General features: G+C 54.1%; 1 protein-coding gene across 2 annotated transcripts in view; it reads right to left on the minus strand.

Annotated features, from left to right (window-relative positions):
* SRRM3 (serine/arginine repetitive matrix 3) overlaps nt 1-21,429 on the minus strand; it is a 54,575-nt gene that overhangs the window by 31,138 nt on the left and 2,008 nt on the right. For both annotated transcript variants that reach the window (XM_074328407.1, XM_074328408.1), the window contains exon 2: nt 2,859-3,138. In XM_074328407.1, coding sequence (XP_074184508.1) covers nt 2,859-3,106 — 248 coding nt within the window. In that variant the 5' untranslated portion in view covers nt 3,107-3,138. The remainder of the gene's footprint in view (nt 1-2,858; nt 3,139-21,429) is intronic.

The raw sequence follows: 21,429 nt of genomic DNA on the forward strand, positions 1-21,429 counted from the left end.
TGGGGTGGGGTGAGGGGACACTGCATTTTCAACGAGGTCCCCACAGTGGAAAATGTTTCATTCTGCCTGTTCATCTTGCCAGGTCTCCTAGATAATCCCTTCCTTGGTCATTAAGTTGATTTTCACTGTAGCTCTGGGAGGGTGCAGCCTCACTCTTCCCATTTTACAGATGAGGAAACAGAAGGCAGAAGGGAGGAGTAAAACTCCAAGCCCAGCTAGGGGCAGAGCCGGCTCTGTCCACCTCCCCACCACCACGACCTCACAAGAAGAGGCCTGGGTAGGGTGGCGGGGGGGATGCTGTGGCTGGGGTGGGAGTCACATTGCTCAGGCTGGGGGCTCTGTCCCCACCCCCACGGTGATTGCAGTCTACATGCAGAGGCTGCCCTGGAAGGTGATTCCAAATGCAGTATCAATCACTAGTGAATTAGCTGGCCATCCATCAATATTAAGGAAAGGATTGCTTTTTAATGGGGCCAAAGAATGTGTGTTCCTGTGACTAGTGGGAATATTTGTCAAATGCATGAAAACCTGGTAAATAAATGCAAATGAACAGTGTTTCTAGAAATGGATATTAATGACTGAATTTAATAACAGGGCAAGGGTCCCTCGTGTTTGTAGAGCACTTTCTGGGGACTGGTTGGGGTGAAGGAGCCCCGTATGTGCCTTAGTCCACAGGACTCTCTGAACAACTCTGGAAGACAGGTGTTTCTGTTTTACAGGTGAGTAATGGTGCCTTGCCCAACCTGGGCCGGAAACCTGGATTGTTGGGTTTGAGTGGCTGTGCTGTCAACCCACGAGGCTGCCACTAAGAGGTGGGAGGGGAGAGGAGGGTGACTGGAGAGCTAGCAGCTGTGGGAGACTCCAGTCTAAGGAGCACCTGTGGTGAGGCCTTGGGCAGGGGTAAGGGGCCCTCACTGAAAATCTGGAGACCTAGTGGGTACTTCCCAGACAGGCACAGGTTCTTGACAGATGGGGACCGACACCAAGGACATGGCTGAATGCCATCCCTCTCTACCTCAGGCTTCCCTCACCTGGTAACGACCCTCTCGTGTGCAGTGAGGGGCTGTAGATTCAGCCAGGGGAAGAAGGCTTGGGGAGGGAGAGGAGCTCCAGGAGGGAGGGGCCTTGGGTTTCCCTGAAAGGATGGTGCTCTGGAGGGGGACGGCTTTCAGAATGGAAGAGGAGGGGGCTTAGTGAGGGGAGAGGGACTCAGGAAGGGACTGGGGCTCTTCCCTCCTTCCTCTGTCCCAGCCATCCCTCCAGTTTCCTCACCTCCTCCGGGCACATACTCCCTTCCCTCCTGGAGTCACCCACCTCAGCAGGATTTGCAGATTTAATTAAGGTCCTGGGGCTCTCTTTGCAGAACGATACTCTGTCCCACTCCCTACGCAACCCTGCCCTGGGGATCTCATTTCCTCTGCCCACATCTACAGTTCATCAAACCTGTTTTCAGCACCAGCTGGAGGCCTCCTTTTGCTCTGTTTTCATCAGCCTTCCATCCATCCATCCATCCCTTTCTGCAGAGACCCTCCCTTCCCCAACCTGGTCCCCAGCTGGAGGTGACATGAAGTCCCTGTGCCTTTTCCCCCCTTTATAAACTCCACAGGTGCCTCTGCCTAGGCCCAGCCTTGGCCCGCCTTCCTGATGACCTTCCACTGGTCACTGCCTCTGCCTGAGCCTCAGTGTCTTCCTGGGCTCACAGGAACACTGAGCCATGTCTTGGCTGCCTCTTGGGAAGTCCAAGAAGCCTGGTTACACAGCCAGAAGTGTGGTTTGGAAGGACTGCTCTGCGCAGGCTGTCTGCCCCCATCGGGCTCCAGGCCCAATCCCATGCCCTGGCGTTCTGGTTTCTCAGCTCACTCACAGTGTATGTCCGATGGACAGGTCCTGCTCCTAACTTTGACTCCCTCCACAGCCAGCGCTCTTGTTTCAAAGTACTCAGGGCAGATGTATAAGGGAGCCTTGGGACTGCCAGCTTTATTGCAGCTACACAAACGGGTAGGCTTTGTTTTCTATTTCTTTGCCTCCAGCTCCATGGGTGAGGACTATCCCATCTTCACTAGACTTTGGAGGGAGGTCACTCACAAACCCTCCTTTTTTCAGCCCGACAAACTCCTACTCACCCTTCAAGGCCCATTCAAATGTTTTCTCCTCCCAGAATCTCTCCTCTGGACTCCTGAAGCACTTGGCCCTCTTCAGTGCTGTCCTATAACCATGATTGTAATCTGTTTTGTGGTAGAGTTGGTTGTTAACATGCTTGTTTCCTTTCTGAGATGGGGAGGGACTGTGAGGAAGTGACTCCAATCCAGCTCTGGGTCCCAGCATCGCCCAGCAGATCACTGCCTGACACACTTGTGTGCCCCCGTGACTGGTTTTGAACTGGAGAGGGTGAAACCTAAGCTTTTGGATGTGGCAGCCCTCACACATAATAAGGGCCCGTTGTGCTTTCTTGTCTGGCTGCGGCACCTGCTTGGTAGAGTCCAGGAAGCTCCATCTACCCATTTTATAGAAGGGGAGACCGAGTCCTTAAATTGTCATTGATGTTTACATGCCTCTCTCCCCCACTGGACTGAATGTTTCTGGAGGCATGAATTGTGTCTCCTTGGCGTCTGCGAATCTGAGCCCAGTTCAGAGCCTGCCATAGATTACTCGTTCAAGACAGCTTATTGGTTGAATAAACTAATGAATGAAAGTTCTGCTGGGCTTGCAATGGTTCCACCACGACTGGTTCAGACTCTGTCCCCTTGCCTGACTTGGCTCCAGGGTCATGACGCTTGCCCGGCCCCACCCTCCGCCCCAGCCCCGCCCTGCCCCCGCCCCCTTTGGCCACGCCCCTCTCAGCCTCTCGGCACGCTCACCCCTGCTCCTCCATCATCTCCTGCAGTTCCATGCACTTGAGCTCTACGCGCCGCTTGCGCTCATGGTCCAGGATCTCGCGGTGCGCGCGCTTCACCAGGCCAGGCTCCGCGGCGCGCAGCTCCTCTTCCGCCCGCGGCCAGTTCGCGGAGGAGGCGCCGGGCTGCGGGAAGCCGTTTGCAGCGTCGGGCGGGGACGGCATGCTGGCCGCCCCGTTGTTAACGGTGGAGGACATAGCTGTGGACGACATAGCGGCTGGCCTCAGAGCCGCTGGTCTCGGCCCTGCAGGACAGACACAGACACAGGCGGGGTGGTCACTTCTCGGCCACCTGCTAAGCTCCTCTCTGAGCAGGTTAATCCTGGAGATTTAAAGGTCCACTCAGGGCTTTAATCCACTTTCCCTCAGGCTGCGGAGGGGGGTAGATTCCAGGTTTGCACCTTTGAGTCACGCTTCAGGGTATGAGGCGGTATTGGACCCTGGGCTTTACCCATCTGTAAGATGGGTGGATGCAGGCCGGACTAGCTGGCCTCTAAGGGCCCTTGGCTTGGAATGGAGTCATCTCCAAGGACCTACTAACCACCTAGGGCAACCTTCTCTGCCTTGTACCAATGCCTGGGCCTGATGGCCTAGCCCCTGCCTGCACACCTGCTTGCAACTCCTCAGGCAACCAGATTGGTCCCTGGGAAAATTTGTTAGTTTTATTGTTGTTTTTCCTTCAGGCTCAGTTTAAATCCCTACTCCCCCAAACACTCATTGTCCTGGCTCTGGCCTGTGGGATCACAGACCATATGTGCTCCCACCTTCCAGTCTGCTCCAGATGGGAATGTGGAGCTTTCTCCAGGCTCAGGGGCATTTCCACCACAGATGCAGTTTTCAGTTCCCACTTTGATCTGGCCAACTTCTCTAAAGCCAACAGATCAGGTGGGGGTCAGATCCAGATTGCAGCCCACAGGACTGTCCCCTCCTTTGTTCTGGAAACACTGCTTCTGAGGATGTGACCAAATGTGGCACTGACATTAGCTTTCCAGGCAGCCACGTCCTTCTACAGGCTCAGGGTGACATGGGAGTCAGCATGACTTGGGAAGCCTGGTTCCACGCTAGGCCCAAAGTAGAGCATGCACACGCATGTCTGTGGGCACACGCACGTATGCACACAAACACATATACCAAGGACCTATCTTAACAGAGGAAGGCACCTCCTGAGCTATTTCCATTTCTTTTCTCCAAAGCTCTGCTAGTTGCTAAGCAACAGGGAGGCCTCCTTCTCAGGGAGTGGGATAGGAAGGAGGGAAGAGGTAGAGGGAGGCGGGAAGAGGAGGAGGGATCAGGCATGTCTGGACATCCTGGATGGACCTTCCCTGCAGCACAACCCCCAACACACTCCGTTCACTGGCCTCAGCGTGATGGGGGTGGGGGCGTTCAGAACCACAGAGACTGGAAGGCAGAGAAGAGAAAGGGGGACTGTGAGGGACAAGAGGCTCTGAAGGGGACAGAGTGACAGTGGTGATGAGAACATAAGCACCTTTATGCGGCCATCCCCTGAAATCTCAAGTCCCTGGGTTCTAGGCCAGGCTCCCCCACTCCTTGCTATGTCACTGAGAAATCACTGCCCCCTCTGAACCTCTGATTCCCACCTGTGTTGGGAGTATCATCCCTACTCCCAGGAGAGGAGGGCTCTGGGGGATTCACAGACCAAAGCTGTTTTTTTAACCTCTCTCCACCCCTAAACCTTGCTGGCTTCCTGCCTGTCCCTATCCCAGCTCTGCACCCCAGCTCCACCAGGGGTTCACCTGGGGTACCCTATAAGCATCACCTACTCACCCAGCCCCCACACAGAGCTCTGGGAACCCTGTTCCCCATCTGCCTTAGCCATGGTGCTTGGCTCAGCGGTGACCCCTCCATATGTTAGTCACCTTAGCCAGGGACATGTATGGAGCTCAGAGACCCCACAATGCCCTGACCCACTGCAGTTTACCTGTCATCAAGCTTGGTTTCTCATCCCCTCTTCTCAGCATCGCTCATATTTATCCACTTTCTCCCCTCCCAGGACCACCTCAACCCAAGCCCCTCACTGGTCCATGCTAGCCTCAGTGTCCTCCCTGGTCCCCTTGCCCTCTCTGTCCATGCTGCATCGGCCACCTGGGAGACTGGTCCAAGAGACATCAGACAGTGTCATGCCCTGACTAACAGCCTCTAGTGGCTGCCTGTCACCTTGGCTTAAAGTTATGACGAGGCCTGCCTTTTGGTCTAGCTGTAACCTTCTGCCCTCCCAACAGATTCTCCATCTCTCCTGCCTCCAGGCCTTTACACTTGCCTCTCCCTTTCCCCGAGTCACTCTTCTCCTGACTCCTACACGTCCTCAAAGTCACTGCTCCTAGACATCACCAGCTTTTGGAAGCCTTCCCTTAGCCTTCTGACTGGTGCTGCCCTTCCAGACCTCTTGCCACACACTATTGTCATCGTGGGCTCACAGGTCTGGCTCCCCCTGGACTAAGGGCAGTTTAGCTTTCAGCTCTTAGTGCCAGCCAAGTGCCTCAGCAGGTGGAGCTCAGTGCTCATGGGTGGGACAAATAGCAGACAATTACAGTGATAGGTGCGATGGAGAACTACCTGGTACGGTCCTCAATACAGCCCTCGAGACCCCTTCATGTTTTGCCTTATGCTATCTTACAGCTTCCTCCCTTGCTATACCTCAGCCTGCAATCAATGCCCAGCCTCAGCCCTGGTCATCTGCCCCCGAACAAGCACTCTCACTCCTTTGTGCCTTTGCCCACGCGGTTCCCCTGTGCAGGAATACCTACTCCCCTCTTTCCCACCTGGGGAACTTCTCATCCTTCAGGACGCAGCTCAAATGTCATTGCCCCTGGGAAGCCTTTCGCACTTCTGAGGAAGGATGACTCATTCCTTCCTTGACTCCCATGGCTTTTGTCCTTACCTCTTTATCTTTAGATACTGAGGTTCAACTTGTTGTTTGCATCTGAACCCTGTTCTAGACTATGAGCCCTTTGAGGGGAGGAGACCATCCCTTTGTTCTGGCTCCTCAGAGCTCCCCAGCACCTGGCAATGCAGGAGGCACACTGAGCGTGTGGGGAGAAAGCGTCCAGGCCCAGCGAGAGCCAAGAGCCGTGGAGGAGCCAGATTCAGAGCTGCTCTCTCTGCAGCCTTCCCCTCTGACGTGAGGCTCCTCAGCCTAGAATTGGCCCAAACTCCTTGAGGGCAAGGAGGGAGGAGAAGCTGATGGAGACAGCTCTGGACACACTCAGATCTCCAGACCCCAGGAAATTCTATCCCCAGCACTAGAGAATGCCAGGGTGACATTGCCAGGCTGCTGAGGGCAATCCTTCAGGAATGACTGAGAAGGAAAGGAGAGGAGCGTGGAGGCACAGGGGCAGGTGCAGTCTGCATTTTCACTAGGACAGATGGCAGATTCTACCAACTCCACCTGGTCAGTTGCAGTGTGTCAGGCAGGAGTCTCAGGCAGGTTATTGAAAGGATGACCCTTGAACCCCTTGAAGAGGGGCCAGAGGTCATTGCACATGAAGCCACTGCTTTCCGAGTCTTTACTGGGTTGCTGGACCAGTAAACCAGGGAGTCACTGCAGGCACAGGGTTTCTCTGTGAGGCATCTGACATTATCTTTGATGGAATTCTGTGAGATTTCCTAGGGAGAGAGACATTGTGCTGGTGGGAACTAATATTCTGCACTGTTGCAATTGGTGGCTAGATTAACCTGTGCTCAAGGGAGCTAATTAGTAGATCGGTGTCACATCAGATGGAGGTTTTTACTAGAGGACCATAGGGCTCTGTCCTTACCACTGATCCAAGATGTTCACCACTGACTGGAGGGAACTGTGAACACCTGCTGGTCAGATTTAAGAGGACACCACCTGGGAAGGCTCAGACATTCCGAGTCAGAATCTAAAAGGATTCCATGGACTGGGAAGATAGAAGGAATCTGAGACGGTGAAACAGGATAGTGAGAAATGCCACATTCTGAAGCTGGGCCCCAAACTAACTTTCTCAGGGGAGTGGGGTAGGCAGAGCTTAGAATCAGCACATTTAGGAAGGAGTTCGGGGTTTGCAATGGTCACAGACGCAATCTGGGTCAATATCATGACGTGGCTGCCCAGAGTGCATGTTACCTTACTCTACGTCAACACGAATATGACGTCCAGAATGGGGAGATGATGAGAAGAGACAGGCTGTCAGGGTCATTATCTTCAAGTATGGGAAGGATGTTAGAGGATATGGGCCAAACCTGGCTGAATCTGCCAGGAGGCTGGGAAGAAGTAAGGAGGCTTGCCAGATTGGGCAAATAAAAATACAGGATGTGCGGTTAAATTAAATTTGAATTTCATGAATTTTATATTTGGGACATACTTATATTACAAAAGTTATTCACTGCTTATCTGAAATTCAAATGGAATTGTATTTTATACGCCACTACTACCTGGGACCCAACCTAGACCTATTGAATCAAAATCTTAGAGGTGACATCGTTAGTGTCCAGCAGATGATTCTGATACAGATGACCTGGGGACCAGCAATTGGGAGCCCTGTCAGAGCAGCAGTTCTCAAATTTTATCGGGCCTCAGCGTTACCTGGAGAACTCATTACAACACAGATAGCTGGGCCCCATGCCCAGAGTTTCTGACTCACTAGATCTGGGGTGGCGCCTGAGAATTTGCATTTCTAACAAGTTCCCAAGCACTGTCCTTGGACCACATTGAGAGGCCCTAGCCTGTCTGTCTGTCCCACTGTCAGTCTGTCCCCTTCAGAGCCTCACCCACTGCAGGCCTTTGTTCTAGAAGACAAAGCCAGAAATCCTGCAGGGAAGTCATCTAGAGTGGACTTCAGCTAAGTGCAAGACAGAATTACTTTTCTCTAACATTTAAAACTTAAATGAACAAGCAAACAAACACTAAGCAGTTCGGTTCATCCCAGGATGAGCAAGTTCTCCATTATAGGAACTGTTCAAACAGGAGATAGGTACTATATGCACCCAACAGACCCTCACGCAGCATCCACCCACATCCTACCCTATGAAAGGCTGGGGATTAGAGATGAACAACGTCCCTTCCTGGCCTTCTGGGAACTCACAGGCGGGTTTGGGAAACTCACAGGTTTGAGCGTAGTGTGATAAAACAGAATTTGAGGCGTGTCTGCCGCTCTGCCTGGGTGGTCAAGGGCCGGCTTCCCAGAGGGGGTGGGGGTGGGGAACTGGAGGCAGGGACACCAGAGCTGGTGAGGCCTGAACCAGAGTCAAGAAATGTGACTGGAAGTGGCAGGATGTGACTGGATGTGGGGTGGGGACAGGCATCCTGGATGACACTGACTTTGGTGAGCAGGTGGATGGTAGCCATTTACCGTGATGGGAAGGAACATGGAGGGCAGATTGAGAGGCCTGTGGGATCAGGCAGGCAGATATGGAGTCTGGAGTCCTAATCCTAACCCTGACACTGACTGCTCAAGTCCTTGGGAATATTCACACTGAGTCTCTTCGGAGACAGAGCAGCCAATGGGAAGTCTTTTCTCTACCACTGATTGGCTGTGAGACCCTGAGCAAGTCTCTCCCCTCCTCTGGAGCCCGTTTCCCGATTGGACGATGCATGGGGTGGGGGCTGGACTCAGAGACACCACAGGTCCTTTCCTGCTCTGGAAATCTAGATGATACTAACTACGTCTGTATACTGCCAAGCTTTCAGCCCACCCCCTACCCGCCGATGCAGCCAGGGACCAGAGCCCCAGCAGCTACCCCCAGAGCTCAGCACTGAGTCAGGTCCCCAGGGCAAGTCCAGATGCTGGGCCAGATTAAGTCATGAAAAAAAGCCAGACACCTGATTTCCGAGCCTCATGGCTGAGTCCCTAGGCTTGCCTCCTACTCCCAAACTCAAGCCGGGGTCACCTGAGCAGGCCTGGATGAGGATAGGATGGAGCAGTCTGGCTGCTGGTGCCTGCAAGTCCAGCCCTGCTGGGGAACTGAAGGTGAAACATCCCATCTGTACTGCAGGGACCAGTCTGGTGACAGACACAGAGGCCTCCAGCTAATGAGGTCATCACTCACCCTAGGGCTCAGAGGGGGGAGGACATTCAGGACACTAGTGACCTGGCCAGGCTGGGGAGAGGGAGCAGGGGACTACATATGTGCTTGAGGGGCAGACTGGGCCCTGCGCTGGAAAACCTGGTTTGAGGGGGAGACAGGGCTATGCTCTTAGGGAACTCATAAACTGAATGAACTTGGTCATGTGAGTTAAACTCTGTGCCTCAGTTTCCTTGCCTGTAAAATGGAACCGCTAAGAGCACCCTGCCTGTAGGTTTGTTGTAAAGGACGGATACATGCGAAATGCTACCACAGTGCCTAGTGTGCCACGAACGTCTCAGAAACGGTCCTGGTGTCGTGATTATTATTTGTCAGTGCTGTCTGCACTGCACATGGTGGGTGCGAGGAGCTTCTAGACTTCCAGGGAAGACACTCAGGAGCCTGAGAGCATGGGTCTAGCCCTCAGGACGCAGAGATCTGGGCCTGATTTGGGAGTTGTCATTGCATCGCTGGAGACTAAAACTGGAGCGTGAACAAGGTCGTTGATCTTGGAGGAAGAAGGAGAGAACGGACTGGGGTGGGTGTCATTTGGAGGAGACGGCTGGGACAACCTGGCCCACTTTCCCCTTCCCCACTGCTGGCCTCAGCAAAGTCCTGCCCTCCCCATCTCACTCCCACCCATGGCACCAACCCAGGGGTGCCCTTTGCTCCTGGGGCTCAGAAGCCTCTCACCAGGGAGCAGCACCCCTCCCCTGGGGGTCCCTTTCTCTGCCCTCACCTGCCAGAGACACACCTCCCCAGTGATAATGCCAGGACTCAAGGCCTCCACACCCTCACACGTACAGGTTCCCACAGCTTCAAGGAAGTTCTTGATCCACAGTTACACATAATTTAACCATGTTCTTGCCACTAAGGTCTTCTGCTGTCTCCCAGGGCCCAGGAAAGCGGGGGGGGGGGGGGGGGAAGAAGGAGCACTGGATTTGGGGTCAGAGGACTTGAACTCGAATTCGGCTTCCCCACTTCTGCCTGGGTGATCAGGGAAAGTCATTAAACCTCCTGAGCCTCAGTTTTCTCACATATAAAATGGAGACAATGCTTCCTAACTCAGAGCTTGGTGGGATCACTCATTTTTTCAGTGACAAGCTTATGATGAAGACAGATCCCAATTACGCCATCTTTCTGCACCCCAACCCAGTACCGGGGGAACAAAAAAGAGGCCAGAGAAGGTCTAGTTGGCCTGGGATGGTCAGGGAAGGCTTCACAAAGGCAACGGGGTTTGAACGGGCCCTTTGGGAGAAGAGCCTGCTCCAGATAGGGAAGGGGGAGTCCGGGCGGGTGACACACAGGCTGAGGGCAAGGGTGAGCAGGCCGGCAGGCAGGGTGCGGGGAGCAGGGACTAAGAACACCAGGGTGGAGTGCAATCGTGGTGGGGAGCCGCCTTCCTATGAGATGGGGGCTGCAAACCCAGTGTGAGCTCTTCCAGAGAAAAGCCCAGTGCGGGAGAGAGGTTGGGGAGAGATATGCCTCCTGAGTTTCTGGAGGAAACAAATTCTTTGTAACTGTCAGAAACGTGATGGAACTGACAAACACACATGAAACCAGGTACTGGGGTTGTGAAACTAAGTCTGGGTCTTTGTAAAAATGAGTGCCACAACAACGCTGTGCGAAGCTGTTTTATCTCCATTGTGTCCGAGGAAGCTTGATGTACCCCCACCCCACCCCAATCCCTGCACTGAAGCCAGGCTGTACCCATGACACAGACAAGTCTCCTGGAGCACTGAAGGAGGGGGCTCTCCTGTCAACCCCTCCCTTCCCTGTGAAGACCCTTCTCCAGCCCTCCAGCCCGTGAGCCACTCCAGCCGAGTGGCTATAACACACTGGAAGGCCTCTCGCACTCCCTGCCCAAGAGGGTGGGGCTGGGGGGTAAGGGCCACAGGGCTGGGAGACAGCCCCTCAGCTCTAGGGGTGAGTCATGCACTCATGTCACAGCTATTCAGCAGGTGGCCACTCAGGGGCCCACCAGAGGCTAAAAGAGAGATGGAGAGATCAGGGGGAGAGCAGTGATACCTGAAATGCAGCAAGATAAGTGCTGGGAGTGGGGACATGGTAGAAACTGAGCTGGAGTGTGTGGGGAGTAGCATAGCTGGGAGTTCTTCCTAGAGGAGAGATCTTAAAGCGTAAGTAGGAGCTGGTGGGACAAAAGGGGAGGAGGGACATCCTGGGTAGCGTGTGGGCGTGTGGGATGAAGATCTGAAAAGGGAGGAGTGTGTGCTTGTGCATCACTGAGCACAGTGGACCGGGAGGGACAGAGGACCTAGGATTATATCCTGCAGGCAATAGGGAGCCAGTGAAGGCTGTTGAGCTGGGGAGGTCATGGTCAGATTTGCATCTTGGAAAGATCTCTCTTGCTGCCTTCTGTTTTCACTTTTGCTGGCCCCTGACCTTTAGAGAAGGTCTGATCCTAACTTTACATTCACCTAGACCACGTAAACCAACACAGACGTGTGCAGATCAGCAAGTGGCAGCACAGCCAGCCTGGGTTCAAATCACTTGCTATGTGCCCTAACGTGACAACCTCTGGGCTGTTTCCTGATGTATAAAATGGTGTTAATACAAGTGATCCCTTTAAGGTTGAAGGAATTCATCTTTTAGTTGAGGGTACTTACTAAGCTACATGTGTAAGTGTGAACTGCTGGTGTTACCCATAAACAACGCCAAGCCGTCTAAACCACTGCAGGCAGGAGTTAACCAGTGAGCCATATAGATCAGTATAAATGAGAGCAGAGCAGGTAGATAATGTGCCATTCCAAATCACTACCAACTTGTGGAGACTAATAGGCTAACAAGGTCACTTTTCACAGCTACCAACCCACACGGACTCGCAGAGGCCAGTATTTACGTCAGAAAACGCTGCAGGGTGAGGGCTGGGAGGAAGGTGCCGGCGGTGCAGGCCGGCAGTGAGAGGGTTAGTGGACTGAGCTTCCTCCCAACCTCCTTGGAGTCTCTCGGGAAGCTGGGGGAGCTGGCACAGCTGCTTGTTACCCAACCCTCCAGAAGACACTGCAGGGGGAGGGAGAAGTGCTGAAAGCCTTCCTTTCAATTATTCAGCAGCCAGAGCTTCCTGCTGTCCGTGTTGGAGCCAGAGGAAGGCCTTGGCCAGAGCCCCCAGGCTGGGTCTGGCTGGCTTGGTGAAGGTCTGGTTCCAGGACAGGCAGGCGGCCTGTGCCTCAGGGTGCTGGCACCACAGCCTGGGCTTGGGCCACAGCGCCTTTGGTGCCTCTCCTGCCCTCCCTATCCGCCTTGCTCTGGGCCTTGCCGTGCTTGGGCAGGGCTTGGAACTGTCTTTTTCCCTGCAGTCTCTGTGCTATGGAATGGAGGTGCTGGCGCTGACCAAGTTTCCAAAGCCAAGATGGGGTGTCTGGGGCAGGCGAGGGAAGGGGGGCAAGCTCACTGACCACAGGAGAAAGCCCAGGTGGCTTTGCTGGCCCCTGGGTCCTGGGCATCCTGTCCCGCCCCCACACTGTCTGAGACACAGGGCACTCCACCCTGACCAAGAATACACTGGTCCATGCTGTTCCCTCTGCCTGGAATGCCCGTACCCTTCCATTCATCCTGTAAGACTCTGCTCAAGCATCACCTTCTACATGAAGCCTTCCCTGACCTCCACGGGGCGGGGGCGGGGGCGGGGGGTACACACCTCTGCAGTGCTACTGGAGCCTCACCCTCTGGTTGCCACTCTTGGTGTTTACCTCGTTCTATTGAGACTGTTTGTTCCTTCCTGGCCCAGTGAGGGCTCTCCAAGGGCAGTGGCTGGGTTGCTTCCATTTCGTGTCCCCGGTGCCCAACACAGAGCTTGGCATAAAGCAGCCATCGATGAATGTTGGTTGAAACCCACCCTGTGTTTATTGTGACAGCGAGCTCACTACTTGTTTTTTTTTCTCACTGTCCTCGCTGGGCACGTCAGTGGGAAGGGTCCCTGGTGACTGCTCTCACCACACTCGGGCTTGGTGTGTTGACATTTGCATGGGCCACACGGTCGAACACTGTAAGTGCTGGGGTCCAGCTCTGTCCTGAATAGACAGGGAGGACTTGCCTGGTTCCCAGGCCCTTGCCCATCAGCCCAGGGTCCCTGTCCCTGCTCCTGTTGGCTCTGATTTGGGTTCCCAGAGCAAAGGTTCTGAGTGGCCGAGCCCGGGCACTAGGAGGAACCTACAGTCTAGGCCAGGGCAGACCCCTGTAGCTCAGGACAGGCCATGGAGAGCCTGAACCAGACGGGACATCAACAGAGGATGGTGGGGAACCTGCAAACCGGTAATACAGACCAGTGGAATTGAGCAGAACACGAAATACTGTCATTGAAAATAATATAGACTAGACCAGTTCTACCCAGTTGATAGACCTGTAAAGACCAGTATTGATACCAAACAAGCAAGTAGTGCTTTAGTTCCCTCTGAGCTCTAGTGGGATGAAGGACTCCCTGCCCCACCGACAACTCTGCTCCTATTCAGTGCCCTCCCTGGCCTGGGAGGGGCTTCCAGCCAGGGAGCAAACAGCTTCCCTATGGCTGCCTGAGCTAGAATGGGATTTGGGGTGGGGCAGGAACCTGAGAAAGAACGTTTGCATGGCTGAGCTCTCACTGATGGCATGGAGGTGGTGATCTCTGTGTCCTGGGGAGGATCCAAGACACATGGCATTGTTGAGGTGTCCTAGGGAGAGCCACCTATGTGTCAGAACCCTCCCAAGCTGGTCTGTGGGGCTGACCCTGGAGTGAAATGAGGGGAGCCAGTGTGCTCTCATCAGCTGCCATCAACCCCTTCTCCTCCATCTCCTTCCCACCAGGATCCACCTGGGAGCTGGGCTGAGAAAAGGTAAGATGCGCTAGAAGCTGTATGACCAGATCTCTTTTCCTTTTGGGGCCTCAGTTTCCCCATCTGGATGATGTGTCTGGAGCTTGGGGCCAGGGTAAGCTGGACTCTGAGTCCCTAGCAGTCCAGACTGAGAAAAATCAAAGTTGGGTGGTGATGTGCCTCCCCAGGAGTTATCAGCAGGAAGGGTGTGCTGGACAGACAGATAAGCCCCTTCCACCCACTGGGGAGGGTGACAGAAGAAGCCAGGCGCAGCTGCCTCCACTGGCCACACAATCTCATTACGGAAAATTCCCTCTATTGACTCAGCTCTAATCAGGCAGGCTGCCCTGGGCATCCCCCCCCAGGTTTCTGCTGGGCTGGGTGAGATCAAAAAGGGAGCCAGGCTGGGGGCTGGAGTCTCGCCTGCCATTCTCATCGATCCAGATGCGCCTCTCGTTGCTAGGCAACAGCCTCCCGTCTCTCCTGGTCCTTCCTCCCCCAGGGGCTGCAGGATAGGGCAGTAAAGGGGGAGAGAGACCACACATTCATTTTCTAGGTCTTCCCTTACCAAGCTAGAGATCTCTGTCGCCAAGTGGGGAGCCCCTCCACCTGCCCAAGAAGCATCCCTCATTTGGGGAGCTTGACCCTCTCACTAAAATGGACCCCTTTCTCCCCTCACATTTGCATTAATCTCCAGAATACTCAAAACCCACCCCTCCTCTGCTCCATGTAAGTACTCTCTCAGGAATAAACGCCAGGGATTCACCAGAGAGGGAAGGAGACGCTCAGGGGGTCAGTGAAAAAGTCAAGACGAAACGGCAGGCTACCAACTTCCAGCCCAGCGTTGGACTAGATGTGGGAGCCATTTAATCTTGAGAGAATGGTGCAGAAGACAAATTCACACTCCCAGTTTTGAGTGGGTTGGCTTTTTTCCCCAAAAAAACGTAGGATGGATTTCATAGTAGTTTTTTCTTTTCTGTTTCAAGTGCTATAATTTCAAACTGTAAGTTGTGTTTTAAAACAGGCATAAAAATGTACTGTGGGTTTTGGGGACTGTAATTGACTAAATAATGCAAATCTGATCATTTTATCACAGTTTAATATTTTGCATTTTATCTACCTGATACTGCTCATCTTTCCCCCCTTTTAAAAGATTGAGTACGCGCACTTCATCCCAGCAGTTGTCATGGGGTGACCTACATATATTATATCTTGGCTTGTTTAGAATTTTTAAGGTCTCTTCCCCTCCAAAGTCTTTCCAACCCTTGGGAATCAAAAGTATTTGGCTCTTCCTTGTGGTCCCTCATCAAACCTTGTCTTTTTTTTATTTATTTTATTTTTTAAATGCAACTAAGGAAGAGGAAGAGGTGCTATTCTTCCCAAAGTGTGAAGAGCCAGAACTCAGCAGTCCAAGGGCCACAGGGAGGTAAACACTCCCTGGGCAGCAGTCTTGGTGCCCGTGGTCCTACCACGGCCTGCCACCCTTCCCTGCAGCTCCAAAGCTCAGTGACAGCGCCTCCCCAACTCCCCTGCGAAGCCCCAGCCACACACTTCAACTCTGAGAGGCATAGCTTTCCAGGGTCCTTGACAAATGGTAGCCAATTAATGTCGATTAATCTGATTAGCCTAAATAGTTAATTAAGCAGTTAATTAGCAACATCATTGACAAAAACCTATGGTCCCTGAAGGATTGTGGGTGGGAGGCAGGAATGGTGGGGAGGGGTCCCTCCTTGCTCTGGAAAGGGGCAAGCCACTTAAGGTCAGAGTGGGAGCAAGGGCTGCTTCTGCTGCTGTGGCTTCTCACAGGCACCACCTTGCTCCTCCACCAGCCCCAGAATCTTCACCAGGGTGTCCAACCCAACCCCAGTTACAAGCCCTCTCCCAACCCCTAGCCAGGGTTGAGAGGGTCTGAATTCTGTGGGAGAGGCTGGACCTTAGCACAGCAAAGGAGGTAGAAAGGCCTTCTTTCTGGGAAACTTTCATCTTAAAAATTGCAGAGAGAGTCCTGGCCTCTAGTGCCCCACTCCCACCCAGACCACACTCCTCACAGCTTACAAGTCAGGGACTTCTCCAAGCTGCAGAGCAGCCCTGGAGGGGAACTGTCATCCTTAAGCCCATCCTACAGATGGGGAAACTGAGCGTATGCCGTGCGCTGTACTTGCACTGGGGACGTGCAACCATGAATAATGCAGGGTCCCTGCCCTCAAAGAACTCCTTGCCTCGGGCATCCCAGAAAAGCACAGCCTCTCTGGTCTTAGCTGGCAGATGCTGGTATGTCTCAGTGTCCCTCTGCTGTCACCTGGCTCCTTCATAGGATGTTGTGAGGATGAAATGAGTGAGTACACACGAAGCCCCTAGAGTAGTAGCCAGCACGTGGGAAATGCCAAGTGAGCGTTCATGATGATTACTGAGGGAGACGGAAGGGCAAACAACCAGCCGGGATAGAGTATAAGAGGGGCCGAGAAAGAGGCAACACCGGGCACTTGGGGGCACCCAGAGGGAGGAGAGGGCTGAGAACAAGACAATGCACAGCAGACACGTGAGCAGAAGCTGAAGTTCAACGAGGTAGAGGAAGAGGGACGGCATCCAGCTAAAGGGCACGGCGGGTGCAAAGCGATGAGGCACCAGTTCTCAACTCTAACAGGCACGGTCACCTGGGAGCTTTAAAAATGCAGACCCCCAAGCCCCACACTCACATTCTGAGTGGGTGGCTGCCAGGAATTGGCTTTTCATGGAATGTTTTGGACATGCCGAGGCAGGTACTTGGCACCGAGAGACCATGACTGCCATGGTTCTGAGTGTCCCAGGTTGGGAGGAGCGGAGCCACAGGAAGAGAGGCCCCAGGCCATGTGACTGTGTCCTGCAAGCACACAGCAGGCCCTCCTGCTCTCTCCATCTGTCCAGATCATGCTTGCCCTTCAGGGGTGACCTTCCTGAACAGCTTTGTGTGGTTACCTGCTGGAAACATCCCTTGGTTACTCTGCTGCCTACAGGAGAGAGGCCAGACTCCCCTGCCTGGCACTAAAGCCCCTCGTGAGGCCTCTCTCTCCAGCCTGGCCCTCTGCCCCTTGGGCCAGGCCCTGACTCTCCGGCCACACCATTCTCCGAGTGCCTCGTTCTCTTTCCTCCTCCATAGCTCTGTTCTTGCTGTTCCCTCTGCCAGAAATGCCCTTCCTCTTTTTCTTCCCCTGGCAAAACTGTACTCATCCTATGGGGTCCATCTGTGAAGCCAGCTCCGAAGTTCCCCAGGCAGGCAATTCCCCCACCAGGGCCTGGGAACCCTTGGGGTGCTTCCATGTAACCCATATCCCACCCCAAACATCCACCAGTTTATGGGCCCTGCTCCCCACTAGACTGAGGGCAGCTCCTCCCTTTCTCAGTGCCTAGCACAGAGCTTGGGGACGGCAATGACAATCAAGCTTTCAGTTCAGAGGAGCTGCCGAGCAAATGTTTGATGAATGAATGCATGACCATCTATGCTTTCTGATGTTTGAGGAGCAGGGGACAAAGGAAGAGAGAAATCGGGAGACAGAGAGGAGAGGTGTTCTGGGGACAATAATGGATGGCTCACAAGGACGAAGAAGCATGTGCCAGACTGTGCCAGACAGGGAGGGGGGCCAGGACTGCCCGAGGCAGGACCTGCCTAGTGCCCCAGCTTCCCTACCATCCCAGAAGCCCCCTCTGACACTCTATTGGGAGAAAGCACGGCTGGGCTCCTCTGCCAGTCCTGAAGCCCAACCCTCCCCAGCCTGGGGTTCTCTGTCTGACACTGAGGTCTGTGCCAGCCGCGGGGATGGGCATGGAGGGCAGGCTGCCCCGCCTCCTATCCTGCCCCAGCCCCTGCCCCATGGGTCTTTTTTTCTACCTGGGTGAGCATAGTCTGGGCCACGTGCACATACACCCTGTCAAATACCCCAGAGGTGTGTCTCTGGTACCTGTCCCCTCTCCCGCTGTGCCATCACCCTCTTCCTGGCCTCTCTGCCCTTGGTCTCTTTCTCTCCACCCTCCACTCCCTGTCCCTCCCCCCACCAAATGCAGCCAGAGTGGGCTTCCTAAAGTGCATCTGACTGTTTTAAGATACTGCTCCAAAGCCTTCCATGGCTCCCATTGATTTCCGAATAAATTCCCAGCTCTTACAGTGGTTTTTAAAGTCCTTTGAAACCTGTCTACCACCCCCCCTGGCTTCCTAGAAATGCCTTCTGTGCTACAGCTACATTAGATCATTCAGTGTCCCATGCTGTCCTGTAGAATGCCATGCCCTTGCCTTCTCTGTCTGGCCCTTCCCTGTCATTCTCCAAGTCCCAACTTCAATGCCACTCTCCCAGAAGCCTCCCCTGGCTGCCCACATCACTGTGGACTTCTTAGTCCCAGCAGAATCTCAACGGGACATCACTGTCAGTCCCCTCACACGTCCCTTGTCTGGGGGCTCCTCAAGGTCAGGGTCAGTGTCTGATTCACCTGTGTCCTCGGTGCTCCTACTGTGCCCAGAAAACAGGAGGCGCTCGATAGATGCTGAGTGTGTCATCTCACACCCACATGATCGCGTCTCTGGGGAGTGCACTGGGCCTTCTCCTTCCCTGGGAGCTTTCATGCCCATTACCTGAGTCACTTCTCATGGCACATGGAGGAAGGTATCATTATGCCCATCTTACAGGAGAGGAAAAAGACCCAATTGTGGAGGCTGGGACCCAGATGAGATCCGAACCCAAGCCATTGCTCGATTCCCAGTCCTGAGCTCTTTCTCCTGAGGTCTTATTGGATCCAGGCGGTCACCCTCCCCAGGGGATATGTATGGCTCTCTCACACTCCCCCTCCCCAGCAGCTTTGGCCCTCCCGCCTTGGTCCTGGCAGAGGGCAGACAGAGGAAGCAGGTTCAGCTCAGCCCCTGGCTTACCCTGTCACAGGCCGCATAGTCATCTCTCCAAGGGAAAGCAGACCCTGAAGGTGTACCCCAGCCAGGAGGGTAAGGGCGGGGCAAGGTTCTCTCTGCAGCTTTCTCTGGCTCCCTGCGAAGCAGCTCCACCCATGCCTAGCCTTCACATGGTCATTAAAATTATGCTTTTTGAAGAATCTTTAAAGAGTCTCAGAAAATTCGCATGGTAGAGTGAAAAAATAGGATGCTGGCTTCCTCCAAGAGCATGTTTCCAGTGATTTAACGGCATGGATTTATGAATGCATGGGCAAAATCCGGGAAGGAAATCCCATCAACCTCCTCTGTTCACAGTGGCTACCTCTGGGTGGTAAGAATATTGATGGTTCCTATTTTCTCTTTCATTTCTCTACTTCCCAAGTCTTGTACAATAAAGATGCACCATTTTCTCAAATCAAAAGACTTCAGTGAAACTTGCTTTCACCTGTCTCCATTCTGGGGAGTTCTGGGGAATGGTGGTGGGGATAGGGCTTGGTAAGGAGCCACAGGCCACACTCAAAGCTAGAAACTGCCAGGCCAAGAGCTCCCCAGTGCAGTAAGCTGTCTGTACCCCTAGGGCCAGACCCCTGAGGCCAGGCTGCCTCAGTCCGTACAGGCCCCGGCAGGATGCTAAGGGAGCTGTGGCACTGCCCGCCAGCTCCAGCTGGCACAGCAGCCTCTGCAGTGGGCAGCAGGCCAGGGCGGGGGTGGCAGGAGGCGGAGGCCAGGCTGACTGCTGAGGAAGCAGGGCTGCAGATGGATGGGCCAGTAACTTTTGGCTACAGGGTGGGAGTCCCTGGGGGTTGGGGGCAGTTCTGGAGCCAAGACACACATGGCCGCTGAGGGCTTTCTCCCAGGCCAATACAATAGTCAGCCTGGGCAGCCTGGAACCAGTGCACCTGCCCAGGCCCCCTGAGGACCCCATTCTGGGTGACATGGAGTCAACAGGGCTTGGCCTAACTGTTGCCCTCCTATGCTCAGGTCCCAGAGGGAGGTCAAGTGACAGGACTAAGCCACAGTGAAGAACGAGGCTGGGCCAAGCTGGGGTCTTTCATTGTTTGTAATGAGCACCTCACGGTCCTAGACCCCTCTGCCCCTCTGGGCCTCCCACCGTCTCTCATGGAGCTCACTGTGCAGCCCCCACCCCCTCCCTCTCTGAACCCACTCTTACTGAGTGCCCTGTCTCTGATCCTTGCTCTCTTCATTAAGCCCTTTCCCTCTCTGAGCTCCCTCCCCGCTTCACTGAGCCCAGGTGTTGGAATTGAGAAGGAACTTCTCCATTTCTTGTCTGGCTGCCCCTCCCCACTGGGCCTGGACTAGTCGACACACCCGCTCTGCAGGGCCCTGCACCCTTCCTTTATAGCATCAGCTGCAAAATCCTGCCCTGTCCCCAACACTCTGCATAAACCTCAATCACCGCACCCCTGCCGCTTCCCTGGGCTTGTGCGTCTGTGTCTGGGGGGCCTCCTGGACTCTGGCAAACAACTCCGGGATGTGTGTGCAGGGCTTCCTCAGTGTCCTTGCAGGTCATCTCAAGTCCTGGGCAAGGAGGGCTTCCACCTGGGATCTCCAGGTGAGCTACTATGTCTCTCCAAGTCATATATCCCCCCTCGAGTTAAGACCTCAAGCTTGTAGGTAGGAGGGATGGGTGCATTTTAAATTTCAGCTCCTACTAATAAATCAAACCTTGAAACACCAGAGGTGACTTTTATCTCTGCTGATGGAACCACAGGCTTCCTGACATACAGATTTATAGAGCAGGGAGATCTTAAAATCTTGCTGGCCGGGGCTTCGGGGTCATCTAATCAAGCCCTATCATTTTGTGGTTGAGGACACTGAGCCCCCAGAGACAGGAAGGGACCTGTTCAAGGTCATACAAGAAGCAGGGTCAGAAATGGGCCCAGAAAGGAGTCTTTGGACTCCTGTTCCAAAGGCCTTCCATTACTTCCACCACATGTTGTCCCCCAGCCCCACCATCCCACTGTGGCCTGGTTGACCCTCCCCCAGGAGAACCTGAAGGATTGAGGACAGCGTCGTGTTGTGGAAGTCACACTGGGTCCTGAGGCAATGGGCTAGGGTTGCACCAAGATTGTTCTGTGACCTTGGGAAAGTCATGTCACTTTCAGGCCTTGTTTTGCTTCTCTGTGAAAAGGACCAGGTTATGTGAAGATGAAATGGGACCAGGTGATGTGAGTATGAAATGAGATAATGTGTGTGAAGTGACAGGTCCATGGCAGGGGCTCAGAGTATGTGTAGGAGTTAAAGAAGAGGGTGGGCTCCCCCCATCCCCTCAGCAGAGCTCCTGGCTGGCTGCTGGGACAGGAGGAACTATGATTCTGCCCCTTGGGGCAATAAAAATTGGCCAGAGGAAGAGAAACATCAATAGGTGAGGCACATACCAGCAGTGCTGGCAGTTACTTGTGACCAAGGCCCATCTGAGGGGGTGACGACTAACTGCTTCAGAAAGGAACAGGCAGTCACTGGCTTGCCGAGGTCAGCAAGAGGCTGGCAGGCAGAGGAGGCGAGAAGTGGGTGCGGCAGTGAGCAGATGGGCCTGCCAGACCCAGACTCCCCCTCAGACAGGCATGACAGTGGCAGGGGTGGGCTAGGTTGGGGGCACCCACTGGCCAGTTCAAAGCACATTCTACCTCCAAATATCCCAGTGACCTTGGGGGTGTCAGCTTCTCCCTGAACTGCATACCCTCACCCATATGCTTCAGGCTCCCCACCTGGAAAGCTGGCAGTGTGAATCAAGAAACTGGCATTTAACTGGGTCT

The sequence above is a fragment of the Rhinolophus sinicus genome, linkage group LG03 (genome assembly GCF_036562045.2).
Source record: "Rhinolophus sinicus isolate RSC01 linkage group LG03, ASM3656204v1, whole genome shotgun sequence".
Lineage (NCBI taxonomy): Eukaryota > Metazoa > Chordata > Mammalia > Chiroptera > Rhinolophidae > Rhinolophus > Rhinolophus sinicus.